The 15,981-nt window shown below is 57.3% G+C and overlaps 2 protein-coding genes across 7 annotated transcripts; both read left to right on the plus strand.

Moving 5' to 3' along the window:
- The first annotated feature begins 525 nt into the window (after positions 1-525).
- On the plus strand, positions 526-9,535 carry MAFG (MAF bZIP transcription factor G). Of its 5 annotated transcripts, none has more exons than XM_070773898.1 (3): positions 526-791; positions 4,525-4,588; positions 4,685-9,535. In XM_070773898.1, exons 2-3 carry the CDS (start codon positions 4,553-4,555, stop codon positions 5,135-5,137), a joined length of 489 nt encoding a protein of 162 aa, XP_070629999.1. In that variant the 5' UTR covers positions 526-791; positions 4,525-4,552; the 3' UTR covers positions 5,138-9,535. The 5 variants fall into 5 exon arrangements, with proteins under 5 accessions (XP_070629999.1, XP_070629997.1, XP_070630001.1 ...); XM_070773896.1 differs by having other exon boundaries at positions 529-795; XM_070773900.1 differs by lacking the exon at positions 526-791 and adding an exon at positions 1,163-1,181.
- Positions 9,536-9,598: 63 nt separating this feature from the next.
- On the plus strand, positions 9,599-15,864 carry SIRT7 (sirtuin 7). Of its 2 annotated transcripts, XR_011562127.1 has the most exons (11): positions 9,599-9,752; positions 9,823-9,960; positions 10,046-10,150; positions 11,858-11,928; positions 12,026-12,098; positions 13,156-13,254; positions 13,326-13,562; positions 13,695-13,775; positions 13,959-14,065; positions 14,513-14,598; positions 15,175-15,351. XR_011562127.1 is itself a non-coding variant. In XM_070773889.1 (10 exons), exons 1-10 carry the CDS (start codon positions 9,600-9,602, stop codon positions 15,371-15,373), a joined length of 1,263 nt encoding a protein of 420 aa, XP_070629990.1. In that variant the 5' UTR covers position 9,599; the 3' UTR covers positions 15,374-15,864. The 2 variants fall into 2 exon arrangements, 1 of the variants encoding a protein (XP_070629990.1); XM_070773889.1 differs by lacking the exon at positions 14,513-14,598 and having other exon boundaries at positions 15,175-15,864.
- Positions 15,865-15,981: the final 117 nt, after the last annotated feature.

The raw sequence follows: 15,981 nt of genomic DNA on the forward strand, positions 1-15,981 counted from the left end.
TCAGGATGTTGGGTGAAGACAGATTACACTACAGGAAGGATGCTGGAAGTGGCAGACAGACCTAAGTTTTGAATCCTGGACAAGCCCTTCACCTCTGGGAGTATATGGGTCTTCCGTGAGCCAGGCCAACGTTCCTGGCAGGGCTGAGGCCCGCTCCAGTTATGGGGGCAGTGCATGCAGAGTCTGACAGGCGGCATCAGAACTACCGTGAGAATCTTCTCCGTTATGTGTGGGACCTCTGATCCGCACCTGTACCCTGGACACGTGGCCTTTGAAATGTCCTGCACACAAGGCACCGGAGAATATTTGAGCAGGATAGCCAGGCCCCGCCTTGAAGGGGGCGTGGCTGACCGGGAGCGCGCTCCTGGGCTAGTCCCGCGAGACCTCACCCACCGGGCGCGGCGCACGTTGCCCAGGCGACGGCGCCTGGGCGCGCAGGCGCAGTGCAGGCGTGCCCCGCCCCCGCCGCCGCCGCCGCCGCACCTTCCCCTTTAAGCCCCAGCCGGTCGCGTCGCCGCTTCATGAATGGAGCCCACGTGACCAAACATCATGTGACGTCTGTGGAGCGGCGGCGGCGGTGGCTGTGGCGGCTGTGGCGGCGGCGGCGGCGGCGGCGGAGAATCCCGAGCCCCGAGCCTGGTCCAGCCCGGCCTTCCCAACGCGCTCGGCGCGGCCCGCGCAGGCGGCGAGCCCCCACTCTGATCCCGGAGTACTCACTCGGCCAGCCCAGCGCGGCCTCGGAGTGCCCACCCCGCCCCGCCCCGGCCTCGGCCCGCCGGGCCCGCAGTGTGGTGGGTGAGTGCGGCGGCGGCCCGGCCAGGGCCGGACGGAGGGTGGCCGGGGATTCCAGGCCGGGGACGGGTGCTCGCGGGGCTGCGGCTCCTCCCGGCGGCGCGGGCCGGGTACTTAGGTCTTTGGGTCTGCCTGTGCCCTGCTGGCGGCCCGTGCCTCGATTTCCCCACCGGTCAGGAGCGGTTCCTGACCTCTGAGCCGGGGGTAATGGGGTGGGCGCAGGGGCGCTCAGGGGCAGGGCGGGGCGTGTTCTGGGATGGCTAGGTAAAGCCGGGCGTCCTGGAGGGAGGGGCGGTCTGGGAGGCGGGAGGAAAGGGTGGGGTCGAGCAGGGCGCCCAGGGCCCCGCGGAAGAGCTCGGCGGCTCCGGCCTGAGCTGTTGATTCATCAGGTGTCTGTGTCAAGGCTTCCCTGGCGCGGGGTCTTTGGCAGGCTGGGGGCAGGAGGCGGCACGTGGGGGGCGGGATGGGAAGACCCTGCCCGCGCCGGCTTCGCTCCGTCACACGCGTACCAGAGCCCAGAGGGAGACTTGCTGAGTCATCAGCATGAGGTCACTAGATGCTCGTCCTAATGCCTGGGGGGATTTGAGCTAGGGGCCTGAGAGGCCGGGAAACGAAGGGTGAGAGGGAAACCGTGAGAAGTTAGAAGGGGCCAGGCCCCAGGCTGGGGCGCCTGCTTGTTTGGGCTGATACGTGAGTTTACGATAGGAGGGTGAGGAGTAAACGGAGCAGTCACGGTGCAGGTTATCCCGGGGTAGAGGGTGAAGCCCCTGGTGTGTCCATCCCCTCCCTGGCAGGCTTTTCTCAGGCTGCTGGTCCCTGACTCGCCTCTGGGACAGTTCCCCAAACTGGGAAATAGTTCTGAGAAGAGGGGAGGAGCTTAGGGGGGGCCGTCCCAGCGGGCTGGGAAGTAGGCTTTCCCTGTGGCTGGTGTGGTTGGCCAGGCCCAGCTGTCTCAGGTGGGAAGACATGAGGCAGTGGGAGAAGGAGGGTGCCTGTACTTGAGTCCTCGGTGACAGTGGACAGTTCAGGGGGCAAGTCGGTGCAGCTCTACCAGGAAATTGGCAAAGGAGAGGAAGCATAAGGACTTAGACTTCAGGGGAGTGAGGTGTCTGGTGAGCAGGCTTTGGCTTTCTTCACAGCTTGGCCTTGGGGTCTGAGTGGTGGTAACTTTGAGGGCGGACTGGTGTGTTGGCAGGACTAGGCGCATCCTGGTCACCCCAGAGTGGTTCCACTTGAGGTTGGGGCTCAGTACTGTGCAGGTTAGCAAAGAACGTGGCCCTTCTGGGTGTCAGGCCAGTGGTAGGGACTCCTGGGGAGTGACAGCCTGAGGGTGGTGTGGCCTGAACTACTTTTCCTGGGTGTATGAGTGTTCCTGGTCTAAAGGATTAGGGGAGCTCTCCATCTAGACCAGAGCTGACTACTCTTGCCCAGGGGTTCATGGCTAGCCAAGGCTGACCTTGTGGTTTGTCCTCCTTCCTCTCCAGCCCTGGGCTTATAGATGCCAGGTGTTTTAACACTTAAGCTGATCTTTTGGCTGGAATTCTATGCCCCAGGAACATGTAGATTCTTCTCAGCTACTTATGCTCTGGTGGAAATTGTTTTAGACATTTTACAAAGGGCTTCTGGAGAAGGTTGTTCTGAAGGTCAGGGTGGGAGTGCAGTGGTCTAGGTGAGGGTGCCAGAGTGACCAAGGCCACACCTGCCAGGGCAGTCTGGCCACTGGTGTTTGCAATCAGGAGAAGGAGCAGGGGGTGGACTGCCTCCCGTCTGTTGGCCACACCTGGGAAAGAGGATGGGGCTCGCTCCCCTTTCTGGCTGGCTCTCAGCTTGAATGAGTGGCCCTGGGTACCTTGGTGGATCCCTGCCCTTGGGACCGCCCATTCCTTCTCCACAAGGTGTGCTCAGCCTTAGCGGCAGCAGAGACAAAAAACAGGGTAAAGGTTCTCCTTGATCCGGCCTCTGAAATCCCCTCCCTCTGGTTTCTTGTGGTGCCCTGAGCCGTCAGTCCAAGCCCATGCCCAAAAGCTGTCTCCGTCCCAGCAGTGTGAGTCCGCAGGTAGTGGAGACCAGGCCAGGAGGTCGGAAGTCCCCGCTTTGCTGAGACCCGCCCCTCCCCCTCACGAGCAGTGCACAGGCACACCTTTGATTAGGAGGCGATTGGCTACACTTGTGCTGAGTTCAGGGCTTCTGTGGAGGGTGAAATCTGCCGAGGAGGCACTTTTCAGCTCCCAGCCGCCACGCTCGGCACTTTTCTGTGTGATCTCTTCAGGAAGTCACCGTGTGCTCAGCATTTGGGGGTGGGGGGTGGGGGGAGGATGGCGCGTGGGAAAAGCTGGTGCCGGGGCTTTTCCTTCGCGCTGACAGTGGAGGACCAATGCAGTGACCCTTGACCTGGACTCAGGGCTCAGGGAGCCCTTCTGGCTCCCCCTGGAGGACCTGGCTCCTGCAGTAGGCATGGGGCCCTGAAGACCTTGTGACCTCCAGCTCCTCTGCCCCACCCTCTGCTCTGGAAGAGCGGTGGTGCCATAGCCTCTCCAGGAGGGCACCATAATCCTGGTTAGGCCTCCATTTACCTCCCTGCCTCTAACCTGGAAGATCACAGAGGGAGCAAGGGGACAGAGGTGGTCCAGCTGAGCCAGGAATCCAGGACTCAGTGGGGAGAAATGTCCTTGGCAGGGCTGCAGAAAGTGAGGGCAGGATGCAGAAAAGATGACCAAGTGGGTGGGTGAGGGGGCTCTCTGGGTTTTGTTCCCTGCCCTGTGGGTGGGGACCCCAACCAGGGAGCCAGAGAACAGTCACTGGCCAGAAAGGGCTGAGCAGGCCCCTGGGGGGTCAGTTGTGGGCACTCTTGTGAAATACCCTGGATGGGGTGGGGCAGGGGCACAAAAAGCTGCAACCAAAGCCACAGGATGGTTACTCCATCGGCAGCAGAGGTGGACAAAGAGGGCACGGGGCTGGGCTCCTCTGGCAGGAGTGTCTGCCACCAGGAGGGTGGGGAGCTCCCACCCGTCCTAAAGACAAAATCAGAGTGGCTTGGAGAACTCCGCTTGCTACTCTTCAAACTGAGCAGTCTAGGAGAATTGGCAGTCTCCTGCATCCTCCCCTGTGCTCCAGTCCCCAGTGGGGACAGCCCACTGAGCTTTGTCCCAGGCGGCTTAGGGGAGGTAGAACCCTGGCCCCGACCCTCACCTACTGTTGGCCAGGCTGGCCTTCGCCGCGCCCCAGCAGCTTGCTGCTGCCAGTCCCCTGGGGCTGTGTTGGCTGGCGGCCTCGGGGAGTGCCAGGCCGGTGAGAGAGCAGAGAGCGGGAGCGATGTGCTGAGTCAGCATGACTCGCCAGGAACAGCCGTGCTCTGGGGCGCACTGGGGTTATTTTTAAAGCTCCCGGCTTCCTTCTAGGCTGGCCCCTCCCGCATCCTTCTAATCTCTACCCACCGCTCCGGCCCCTTTTCTTGCCTCTGCCTCCCTAATAGCCCTTCAGTTCCCCTTCCCCCATCTGACCCTCCTAGCCTCCCACCTAGTTCCCTAGGGGCAGGGTGGACAGGGAGCAACCCAGCTCAGAGGCCAGGTATCAAAGGGAAGGGGCAGGCAAGGGGTGAGGCTGGGGTGGGGGGTGGATGGGTGTCTTCCTCTGGGTAGACAGAGGGTGTCAGAGGGGCTCAAGTGTCTTTGTGGATTGGGGAGGGAAAGAGAGTGGTCTCCAAGGTCCTGACCTTCGCTCCCTGTCTCGCAGAGTGCCTGCTTGCTGTGCCCTCCGGGTTATGACGACCCCCAATAAAGGAAACAAGGCCTTGAAGGTGAGCAGATAGGGTGGGAAGCGTCTCAGGGCTGGGGTGGCACAGGGGCGATGGCCCTCACTTGGCCCATGACCTCGTGCGCTGTGCCCTCCCCAGGTGAAGCGGGAGCCAGGAGAGAATGGCACCAGCCTGACGGACGAGGAGCTGGTGACCATGTCGGTGCGGGAGCTGAACCAGCACCTGCGGGGCCTGTCGAAGGAGGAGATCATCCAGCTGAAGCAGCGCCGGCGCACGCTCAAGAACCGCGGCTATGCCGCCAGCTGCCGTGTGAAGCGGGTGACCCAGAAGGAGGAGCTGGAAAAGCAGAAGGCGGAGCTGCAGCAGGAGGTGGAGAAGCTGGCCTCCGAGAATGCCAGCATGAAGCTGGAGCTCGATGCCCTGCGCTCCAAGTACGAGGCCCTGCAGAACTTCGCCAGGACCGTGGCCCGAAGCCCTGTGGCGCCAGCTCGGGGTCCCCTTGCTGCTGGCTTGGGGCCCCTCGTCCCTGGCAAGGTGGCTGCCACCAGCGTCATCACAATAGTAAAGTCCAAGACGGACGCCCGGTCGTAGGGACACACTTGGCCAGGCGGGTCTGCAAGGGGCCAGTAGGCGCATGGCAAATTCGGCAGCCCTGTCCCCTTCTTCCTCCCTCCTCTTCCTCTTCTCTCCTTTTCCTCCTCTCCTACCTCCTCCCTTCCCTGCAAAGCACAACCTGCACCCCAGGGGCGCTGGGCTGAGCCCCTTCGATCTCGTCTTTGTCATCGTGTGTTTTGTACGTTGGGATTGGTCAGTTTGGCGGTGACGTGGGGTCGCTCCCACCCCCTGTGTACCACGGGCAGATGGGCTTGGAGTCCAGAGTCAGCCTGTGGGAGTAAACAGAGGAAGATCAAGCGGGTTCTCTGGGGCATGGGTGTCCCCGAGCACGGAGGGCTGCAGGGCAAGAGAGGCTGTTCTCACTACGGAGTGGCCCACAGGCTCTGACGGCCACCAGGTTAGCAGGAGGCCAGGAGGTTCATTCTCAGCCCAGCCCACAGGCCTGGACGGAATTGGCTCTTCCCGAGAGCCCTGGATGGGCGGGCCACCAGTCTGGCGCTAGGGGGATGGGGCGTTGTGTGGCTGTGGGCCAGGGGCCTTGGCACTCACGCCTGACGTGTTGCACTGAACAAGACCAAATCACTGGTTGTGAGCGTGAAGGGTGTGTCCAGTGTCCTTCGATGGGTCCCGTGTCACTGTTTACATGACCTGTTTGTGTGGTTACATAGCCCTTTATTTAAAAGAGAGAAGTTCCTTTTACGAAGTTATTAAATTATATGTTTAAAAGCTAGAGAAAAAAAAAAAGCTGCAGAGTATTTATAAAACTGTCTTTTTAAAAAAACAAAAAAGCAAGAACATTTGACCATATACATGGAAAAGGGAAGAAAGTATAATAGAAACTTTGCTAGTTTAAAAAAAAGAAAAAAACAAAAAAATCCTTTCTTGTAAACTTACAGACAAGTCTTTGTGGCTGTTGGAGTTTAGTTTTTATATACACAGAGTTATCAGACGTTATTTATAAAACTTAGTTTAAAAAAAAAAAGACAAAAAAAAAAATAAGCCAAGCCGCGAGCGACCGGAAGGCGCGTCCTGACGTCCTCCCTGCTATCTCTTTTGCAATTGTACCGAAAGTGACTTACTCCCTTGCCCCTTCCTGCTTCCGTCTCTTGCCGGTGCCGTGGTGTCGTCCGTGCCTGGTGAGGTCTTGTGCAGCGTCACGTGCTGGTGCTTCTGGTGACCTTTGACCTGTGGGTGTCACTTCTTGTGTCTGTTCTCCCGTGTTTGTTTTTTTGGATTTGGTTGTGGTTTTGCTTCTGCTGACTTGTCAGGCCCAGGCTATTGTGCCGGGCTGCGCCTGCTCCAGTGGAGCTTGGGGGTCTGCGCCGCCAGCCCTGCCTCTTCTGCTTTGGCACTCACCTTGAGCCCCAGGGCCGGGGTGGGGGGGTCAGTTGCAGGGTTCTGCCATACCCCTGTCTGACCCTTGGCTTCGCATGTGTGTCTCAGGCTTGGGCTGATCCAGCGGCAGTATAGGTGAAACTGGGGGCCATCCTGGGTGCCCCCCCTGGCCCCCCGCACTACTTCCTTATCCTCGGCCTCTGGCCCTGGGTCGGGGCTCGCACGGATCAAGGAGTCACTGTGGGTGCCCACCAGGCCAGGGCCAAGCTGCCCCTGGCTGTCTTCCTTCTGGCCTCCAGTCACCGTGTTTGGGCTCCAACCACCAATCTGAGATTTGTTTTTGTGGGTTTCAGGTGGGCCTCAGCAGGGGAAGCCCAGGGACCCACTGCCCACTCATCCCAGAGCTGTTTCCATGCTGCGGGACGGTGCTTCCCAGGCAGAGCCAGGTGGTTTCGGGGCCCACCTGGAGCAGCCCCTTCTCCTTGCCTGAAGGCCTGGGGGTCCCCACCAGTGCCAGACAAGGGCTATGGTCTCTGGGGCTAGGTCCTGTCCCTCCTCTCCCCCCGAACATGCTGGCAGCTCTTGGCTTTGGGCCTTCTTTCACCACCCTTTGGGGTCTGTGTCTTCCAGGGATCCGCTGCTCGGCTTGTGGAGGTGCTTCCCCAGGGCTGAGCCCACCTTCCCATCATGGCCACTCAGTGAGGCAGCCAGTCTCAGACTTGGCTTGGGCAGCTGCTTGTAGGCACGTGATGGGGGCTGCCTGTGGTGCCTGCCCCTCCCGCCCCCCAAGAGGCTACTCCTCTGGCTCTGGCCATGTGGGGCTTGGCTACTACTTGGGGTCGCTGGTTGGCTTCTCTGGGGGCCTGAAGCCCTCGAAAAAGCACAGAAGTGGGCTAGTGAAAAGAAAAACAATGTGGCCTGGCAGGGTTAACCTTGTGGACAGTAGGATCTTCATCCCTGAGTTTGACGCAGCATGCCCAAACTCTGGGGAATTTGGGCTGTCAACTGTTGTCTTGATGGGCTTGATCTTGACCCTAGACACTCAGAGACATTCCTGGCTATACCCAGGTTGGCCTGCAGTAGAGATTTTGACCATTGACTCTGAACCACTTCGTGGCTTCCTTTGGCTCCCTGCAGTCTGGCTTTGTCTGCCTAAGGTCCAGAAGAGAGTGGTTGATGTTGCTTGTAGCAGCAAGTTGGAATCACATCATAAGAATCCCTGAAGAGAGATCATGCCCTGTCCTGAACAAGGAGAGGGACAGGCTCTCCGTGTCCAAGTACAGTCCCCACTTTTGTTCAGAGGTGGGGCCTCCATCTCTGTGCACTCCTGTCATGCTGTAGACCTGGAGAGAGGAGGTTTGAGGGTGGGCATGTGCTGAACAGAATTACAGGTCCTTGGTTTGGTTTATAGACGCGTCTGGAGTTAGGCTATGCTTCCTTTTGAGGTTTTTGGATTTGGAGCGACTCTTCCTTGGATCTGGGGAGCATCCTGCTCCCCTTAAGCCAGCCTCTTGGGGCTGCTCTGCCCCTCCCCCACTTCACTTTGGTTCTTGACAGTAGATCCTGTGTCCACATGTGGCTGTTTGGTGTCTTTTTGATTCTTGTTAATTCATTTTTCCTACTGTGAGTGTGTCATGTTCTCTTTCTCCTCAACTTTTTGACACAGCGAATTGAGGACTTTGGCCCAGGCCAGGTCTCCCAAACTTGTCCGCTAAGTAAACCATAATGTGCACCTTCCTTTACACTTTGCCCTCGCCCAGTCTTCCCTTATCCCGACATGGACACTGAGATTTCAGAGGCGAACCCTTTGGGAACAGGTCAGCTCCTGCCCAAAGTTATGGCTCCAGGGAGCCCTCCCCGTGGCTCTTGGCCACTGCTCCAGGTAGCACTCACTGCATTGGAGAAGCTGTGGCTGCTGGGTGGCGTGCTGGTTTCTGCCAGGTGCCAGGTCTCCCTGGAGGCTTTTCTACTCTTGGTCCAGGCCTCCAGGTCTGGGCACAACCCTGACCATCAGCGGCAGCCTCAGTGGTTGGTGCCTGGGCCTGCAGCTCTGATCCGCTGCAGCCTGCTTTGGGACATATGGTCAAGCCCCATCGTGTCACTGCTGCTTCCTTCTCTGGAGTGGCTGGTTGGCTGAAGCTTCCGTCCACAGCTGGGAAGCCACAGCCTGCAGCACTGTTTCCGCTCTAGGATCTTGTAAGTTACTTTTTTAGGCTGTGGTTTGGTGAAAGGAACCAACACATTAACGATTTTTCCCCCCCAGAAGCCACTGAATAATTCTTTCTGGCAGGTTTTTGCCTTCCAGTTAGCTGTCTGGTTTTGAAGCGGATGGGAAGAGGCAAGGGTGTGCCCTGGAGACTGGTAACTTGTCTTGCTCTGGTCTGTGTCCTGAGCATGTGCTATACTTGTTGGACCAGTCGCACACATTTCCACCCCACCCTGGAGCAGCAGCCTTGGTACGTGGGTGTCCCTCCAGTTTGAGCTGGAGTGTTAGGAGAGCCGTCCCTAGTGACCTGTGAAGGGGGACCCCTCTAACAACCTTGTGTCCCAGCCCCACCCTCTCCACATCCCCTCAAACTGCTAGTCCCTGAAGCCTTTAACCAAACGGGAGTGGGTACAGAAAACCTTCTCCTGGCATCTTACGGCAGCAGGATAAGGGCTGTCCAGTGTGTCCAGCTCTGCTGCTCTCCTGGCGCTGAGAAGGTGGGCCAAGCAGAGTTGATCAGATCCTACCTGCCCCGCCTAAGGCTAAAGACAGGAAGTGGGGGAGGGGGGCGGGGGTACGCTGGGATCTGCCGGGGCGGGCGGGGGTTGTTGAAGATCCAGGTTGGGAAGGGCCTCACTGGGGCACCCTGGCTGACCTGGGCGGCCGCGGCCTCGTGCCCTCCCTGCCCTGTGCAGTATTTATTGCTAAATTATTGTCCAGGAGGGGCGGCACTGGGCCAGGCCCCGGGTATTTATTGCTGTACATAGTGTATGTTTGTGATATATAAGGTTTTCTTTATTTTGTATATGATCAATAAACACCTTTTAAAGAGACTGGCAGGTGTTTCCTTGGGGCAACGCGCGGGCGGGGCGGAAGGGCGGGGCGGGTCTTGCGCGCATGCGCTGGTGCGTGGCCTGCCGGGAGGCGGAAGCGGAAGCGCGAGTCTCCTTAGGAGCGATGGCTGCCGGGGGTCTGAGCCGGTCCGAGCGCAAGGCAGCGGAGCGGGTCCGGAGGTTGCGAGAGGAGCAACAGAGAGAGCGCCTCCGCCAGGTACGCCGCCGCCCGCCCCGCGCCGCGTCCCCAGCCCGCGCCGCCCTCACCGCCCGCCCCGCGCCTGCAGGTGTCGCGCATCCTGAGGAAGGCGGCGACCGAGCGCAGCGCCGAGGAGGGCCGGCTCCTGGCCGAGAGCGAGGACCTGGTGACCGAGCTGCAGGGCCGGAGCAGGCGGCGCGAGGGCCTGAAGCGGCGACAGGAGGAGGCAAGTCTCGGGCGCGGGCGGGCTGGACGGGCGCGCGGGCGGGCGGGCCGGGGCCGGCTCACGACCGGCCTCGGTGTCTTGGCAGGTGTGCGACGACCCGGAGGAGCTGCAGAGGAAAGTCCGGGAGCTGGCCAGCGCCGTCCGCAATGCCAAGTACCTGGTCGTCTACACGGGCGCGGGGATCAGCACGGTAGGGACCCGAGGCGGGGACGACTGCGCCCTGGATCGGCTCCCAGGTCCTGGGAAACACGGACTGCTGGAGCTTGGGCTTGGGCAGGCGGGGGGCGCCCCCTTCTGGGTGTCTGACTCCGGCACTGAGCACAGTATTCTGTTAAGCAGTGGTACCAATTTGCAAAAGCTTATTATAAAAGCACCTCCTGAGTGTCTTTACTTTTTTAGAGAAACTCGAAATGACTCCATTTGGAACTTCGTTAAGTAGATAGACGTTTTTAAATATTTGGAGTTTACATTATAGCCAGTTAGAGACAGGGAAGGAAGAGTGGTAAAAACAGGACTTGATAGTTATGTGGGCAGAGCTAAGCCCCGAACTACCTTCTCATTCCCCATTCATTTTGAAGGTTGAAGTAAGGTAAGTAGAAAGCAAGGCAGCACGCACTAGAGTGCACTAGATAAGGAAGGGAAATGCTATGGCTTTTGGGAAGTTTTATAGAGAAGCTACTTGGGCAGCCGAATGTGACTAGCTTGGATAGTGTGGATAGCACGTGCTTTAATTGCTGGGTGCAAGTTGAGTGTGACCTGCATGTAGGCCCAGCAGAGGTGAATAAGCAAGGATTTCCATCAAGAATCCATAGGTGATGATTGTAAGCCGTACAAGCAAATGACTAATGTGAAGCTGGCTGTGCTAGGCCCCTAGAATGGAAATCCAAATACACCCTCTGGTTTCATCTGGGAAACCCATCTGATTGTTTTTCCGTGGGAGGTGGCATGGCATTGAGTCTGGGCCTTGAAGGGTGGATAAGATTTTACAAGCACTTGTGAAGTAAGACACTCCATGCAGGGATGACTGAAGAGGCCCAATAGTGAGAACGTGTAAGGTATGTTACCCGCTTTAACTTACCAACACCTGGAACCGTGGCACATGTGAACTATCACATGATTATGTGAAAGCAGTGACATCACTTTTTAAAGAATTGTAAGCAGCTACTAAAACCATATGCTGTTCATTAATTTGCTCTGAGTGTTACTGTTTGAGGGTCCCATTTTCCATGTACATAAGAATTACTAGTCAGGGTGGGCATTTTTCTGAGCTTAAGCACCCGAGAGTTTGCCCCCCACAAGGGAGGTCACTCACAGCCTGGGGAAGCACAGGATACCTTGATCCTGGCACACTGTTTTTTTCTCTCGGGGTAGCTCTGTTTCAGTGCATTGGGAGCTTGGGAAATTCAGTGATGTTTATCTTGTCTGAAGAGGTTGGCCTTTGTAAAGGTAGGCCAAGAACCATTTATAGCATCAGGATGTGAGAACTTGGAGGGTGGAGTGTTCCACTTACGGGTTCACTGTTTGCTAAACCTTGAGTACTGGCTAGACCCTGGGGACACATAGATGAGTCTGATCAGTCTTTCCCCTCAGTATGAGGACAGACCTGTCCATGAGCCCAGGCTGGACTACATGGTAAAAAGGCTCCCAGCATGGACAAGGCTCTTTGGAGCTTAGAAGGATGAGCTGGAACAGGTGGGGGCAGGGGTCCTAGCGGAGCGGAGAAGCCACTAGGGGTGCACTCTGTCTGGGTGGGTGTTAGACTAGGAAATGCTCAGGCTATGGAACGAATCGACCAGTTTGTGGGCCAGCCTGGGAACTACTGAGAGAAATTCTTGGGAATTCTATCAGTGCCTCCAGTGATCTTTTCACTGGGCTTATCTCCTTTCTGAACCTGCAGGCAGCCTCTATCCCAGATTACCGGGGCCCTAATGGAGTGTGGACGCTGCTTCAGAAAGGAAGAAGTGTTAGGTGAGTAACCTAGCACAGCTTTCCTACCTGGTTGAACAGGGGCACATGTACCTGTCCTTGCAGCTCCCCTCACCTTTGCTTCCCTTCCACCTGGCAGTGCTGCTGACCTGAGTGAGGCTGAGCCAACCCTCACCCACATGAGCATCACCCGCTTACATGAGCAGAAGCTGGTAAGAGCCCAGGGTGGCTAGTGTCCAGCCATCCTTCAGTAACCCCCTTAGATAACAAAGGCTGCAGATGCTCAAGTCCCTTGTATAAAGAGGACGTAGTGTTTGTGTGTAATTTGCACATCCTCCCCTATACTATAAATTATCTATGAGTTACTTATAAAACCTAATATCAGTGCTATTTAAACTGGTGTAAATGCTGTGCAGATTCTTGCCAGTATGTGGCCAATTCAAATTTTGCTTCTTGGAACTTTATAGATTTCTTTCATCCGAATATTCCCGCCGCACCCCCCCCCCCCCCCGCCACCCCAGATATTTTTGATCTTTGGTTGGTTGAATCTGCAGATGTAGAACCCTCAGATATAGAGGGCTGATTGTACTCACTGGGTCCATGACTAGGACCCGGAGGGCTACCTTGGTGCCCAGGTGACAGTTGCATACTACCTCTGTCAGCCAGTGGTACCCCTGATGAGCACCCACCAAGCAGTTTAGATTCTGGTTTGAGCTGCCATCTATTCCTCCTGTGTTTCCACTCCAAGAGCAGAGGGCAGCCTGTTTGCTGAATCATCACACAGAGAGTCCACCTAGGCCCAGAGCTCGCAAGGGTAGCCCCTTCCCCTCGTGTTTCTCTTGCATTTTTCCACAGACCTCAGGAACCACCTAGATAACAGGGCAAACTAGTAAGAAGTCTCTGGAGATCCTCCGCTAAGCACCTGTTGCCGAGTGGGAGAGGGGTCAAACTTCTAGGGCTTCAAGGACCTAAAGCATCAGTCTGGGTCCCGAGCCCCTTTTCAGCCAAGAGGAGGTGGTGCAAACATTTGCCCTCCTGGGGGCTCCTAGTGCTTCTGAGTTGGTGGGGGTGGGCCTGGTGCCCTCCTCATCAGAGCCTCCTGGGTCCTGCTGGGACCAGCCTGCTGCTCTGGGTTTGCCTTCGGTGCTTTGTGCAAGGTCGTAGTTTCTGCTGGGCTGTGGGCTCTGGGACTGGCAGGGTTTGGTATGCTTTCACACCTGAGGGCCGCCCCCCACTTCCTCCTGCTGACCGCTGCTGTTGCCCCTCCAGGTGCAGCATGTGGTGTCTCAGAACTGCGACGGGCTCCACCTGCGAAGCGGGCTGCCTCGTTCAGCCATGTCGGAGCTCCACGGGAACATGTACATTGAAGTGAGCGATCCCTCGGGGACTCGGGCCTGGGCAGGCCAGCGGCTCCCACTCACGGACCCTACTTTCCTCAGGTCTGCACGGCCTGCACTCCCAATAGGGAATATGTGCGGGTGTTTGATGTGACGGAGCGCACTGCCTTGCACCGGCACCAGACCGGCCGCACCTGCCACAAGTGTGGAGGCCAACTCAGGGACACCATCGTGCACTTTGGGGAGAGGGGGACGCTGGGGCAGCCTCTGAATTGGGAGGCAGCCACCGAGGCTGCCAGCAAAGCAGACACCATCCTGTGTTTAGGCTCCAGCTTAAAGGTATGCAAATAGCACCGTGGATGGGAACAGAGGTGAACCTGCCTGCGTCTGGTCAGCTCAACCTTAGACCCCATCTTCTGTAGCCTCCTTATCTGGGGTGTGTGTCGTCTGTCCATCTGTCCATTCCCGCAGGTTCTAAAGAAGTATCCACACCTCTGGTGTATGACCAAGCCCCCCAGCCGGCGGCCCAAGCTCTACATTGTGAACTTGCAGGTAACTCAGGTGCTCAGAGCCGCCTCCTCAGACCTGGGCCTTAGAACAGGAGAGCCAGCCATCCCTGGGACATCTGTGTCCCACAGTCAGGCACCGTGGAGGTCTGGCTGAGCAGGGCCCGAGGCCAGCAGGCTGTTGGGAAGGAGTGAGGTGCTGTCCTCACTCACCTTCTCCTGTCCCCAGTGGACCCCGAAGGATGACTGGGCTGCCCTGAAGCTGCACGGCAAGTGTGATGACGTCATGCAGCTCCTCATGGATGAACTGGGCCTAGAGATCCCCCGCTACAGCAGGTGAGGGGTACAGGCGCATCCCCCACTTCCCTGCCCCTGTGTGGATGGGCTGTGTCTGTCGTCCTCTGTGAGCTGAGTGTAGAGAAAGCTCTGAGGTGTGGCAGCTGGCATCTGAGGCGTGACTGTGGCGTGGTGGCCTCTGCAGGGCCCAGCCCCAGCATTGGCTGAGATGTCCTGGCTGGTGTGATTCCTGCGGGGAGAGGGAATCTGCCAGGGTATGCCTGGATGTCCCCCCTTCCCCTCAGGCAGCCTGGACGGGAAGGTGCCTTGAAGGGATGTGCTCTCAGCAACTCTGCTTTTCAGGATCTGGGTGCACTTGGCTTGGGGAACTGGAATACTTTGGGGAAGCTTAAACAAATTGTGCCTTGATACAGAATTTTTGATAATTTAGACGTGGTGTGTGTATTGAGTAAAAAGTTTACACTTTCTTTCTCTGTGAATTTCCAGGGTCTTATAGGGGAAATCAATAACTTCTTTTAATCAAAGGGTTCAAGAATTAAGGATCCCTTCACCTTCTGGGCCTGGCAATTCTTGTATGTTATGTTTGTGGTGTTCTGTAATGTGGGCCTATTGTGTACTGTACTTTTTTTTTTCACATTAACTTAGCTCATTTTCTTTATCAGTGCTTATCTGTATCTTAAGTTTATAATATGTGGTTCTACATCTCAGACACATGATCTCGTCACGGTGTAGTGTTTAGGCCGCGCCTCCCTAGTCAGCTTTCCTCTTGTCAAGTCCTGCCGTCTGGGAAGGGGAAGAGGGTCTGATCTGCCTGTCCCTGGCCTTATGAATGAAAGGTGGGGCCCAGGGTTGGCTAGTGATTCATCCTTCCTGGGGCTAGTGCCTCCCCAACCCCTGTGTGCACAGCCCCCTCAGTCACCAATGAGGAGTGAGTTCTGCAGAGGCCAGGCTAGTCTGGGTCCTGGCCTTTGAGTTATTCAGGGAACTTACCCTTCTCACATGTTCTGGAGCCACCACTGAGCACAGCCCAGCCACAGTTAAGACACGGGAGGGACGCAGGGTGACCTCAGTCAGCTTTCCCGTCCTGGGGCGGGTTGTGATTGCCAGGGGCTCCCTGGCACACCTGACCCAGCTTTCCCTTTCCGTAGGTGGCAGGACCCCATCTTCTCCCTGGCGACTCCCCTGCGTGCTGGTGAAGAAGGCAGCCACAGTCGCAAGTCACTGTGCAGAAGCCGAGAGGAACCTGGGCCTGGGGACCGGGGTGCACCCCTTAGCTCAGCCCCCATCCTAGGTGGCTGGTTTGGCAGGGGCTGCACCAAACGCACAAAAAGGAAGAAAGTAACGTAACCTGGTGCTTGACCAAGGACAATGATGGCACTTTGAAAATGGCCGGGACTCTTGTTCAGGGGCAGGTGGCACCATTAATGCCAGGACTGCCCCCTGAGAATTATCTGGGGGTGACATTTTCACCCTGACATGTTTAGCCATTTGTCCTCGTGGGAAGCCCCCTTGCACTGCTGTGGTTGCCCCCTGCATGGGCCTAATGATGGAAGAGGCCTTACTCAAGCGGCCTCTTCCCAAAGAGGTGGCAGTCACACCCTCTGTGAGAACAGAACTCCGGTTATTTCACACCTGGCCAGCTAAGAGGAAGCACAAAGCTGCCTTACCTCATTCACCAGGCCAGTCTCAGGGGCATCAACCCAATTTCTACTACTTCTTACTGAAAACGTTAAGTTTATAGAAGCCTTTTTCTGTATTGAGTATGCTGCAAAGGGGTGATTTTTGAGCCTAGGCTCTCAGCAGGCCTTTTTATTGTTATTAAACGTCTCTGCACTGTCTTCCCCGTGTCAGCGACTACCTTCCTGAAGCTGTGGGTGGGAGCAGGCGCCTGCCGAGACTCCTGAAGGGGCGGGTGCGCCCCACGTGGTCCTGCTCCGCCCCTCTGCCAGGTGGGC

The sequence above is a fragment of the Bos indicus genome, chromosome 19 (assembly GCF_029378745.1).
Source record: "Bos indicus isolate NIAB-ARS_2022 breed Sahiwal x Tharparkar chromosome 19, NIAB-ARS_B.indTharparkar_mat_pri_1.0, whole genome shotgun sequence".
Classification (NCBI taxonomy): domain Eukaryota; kingdom Metazoa; phylum Chordata; class Mammalia; order Artiodactyla; family Bovidae; genus Bos; species Bos indicus.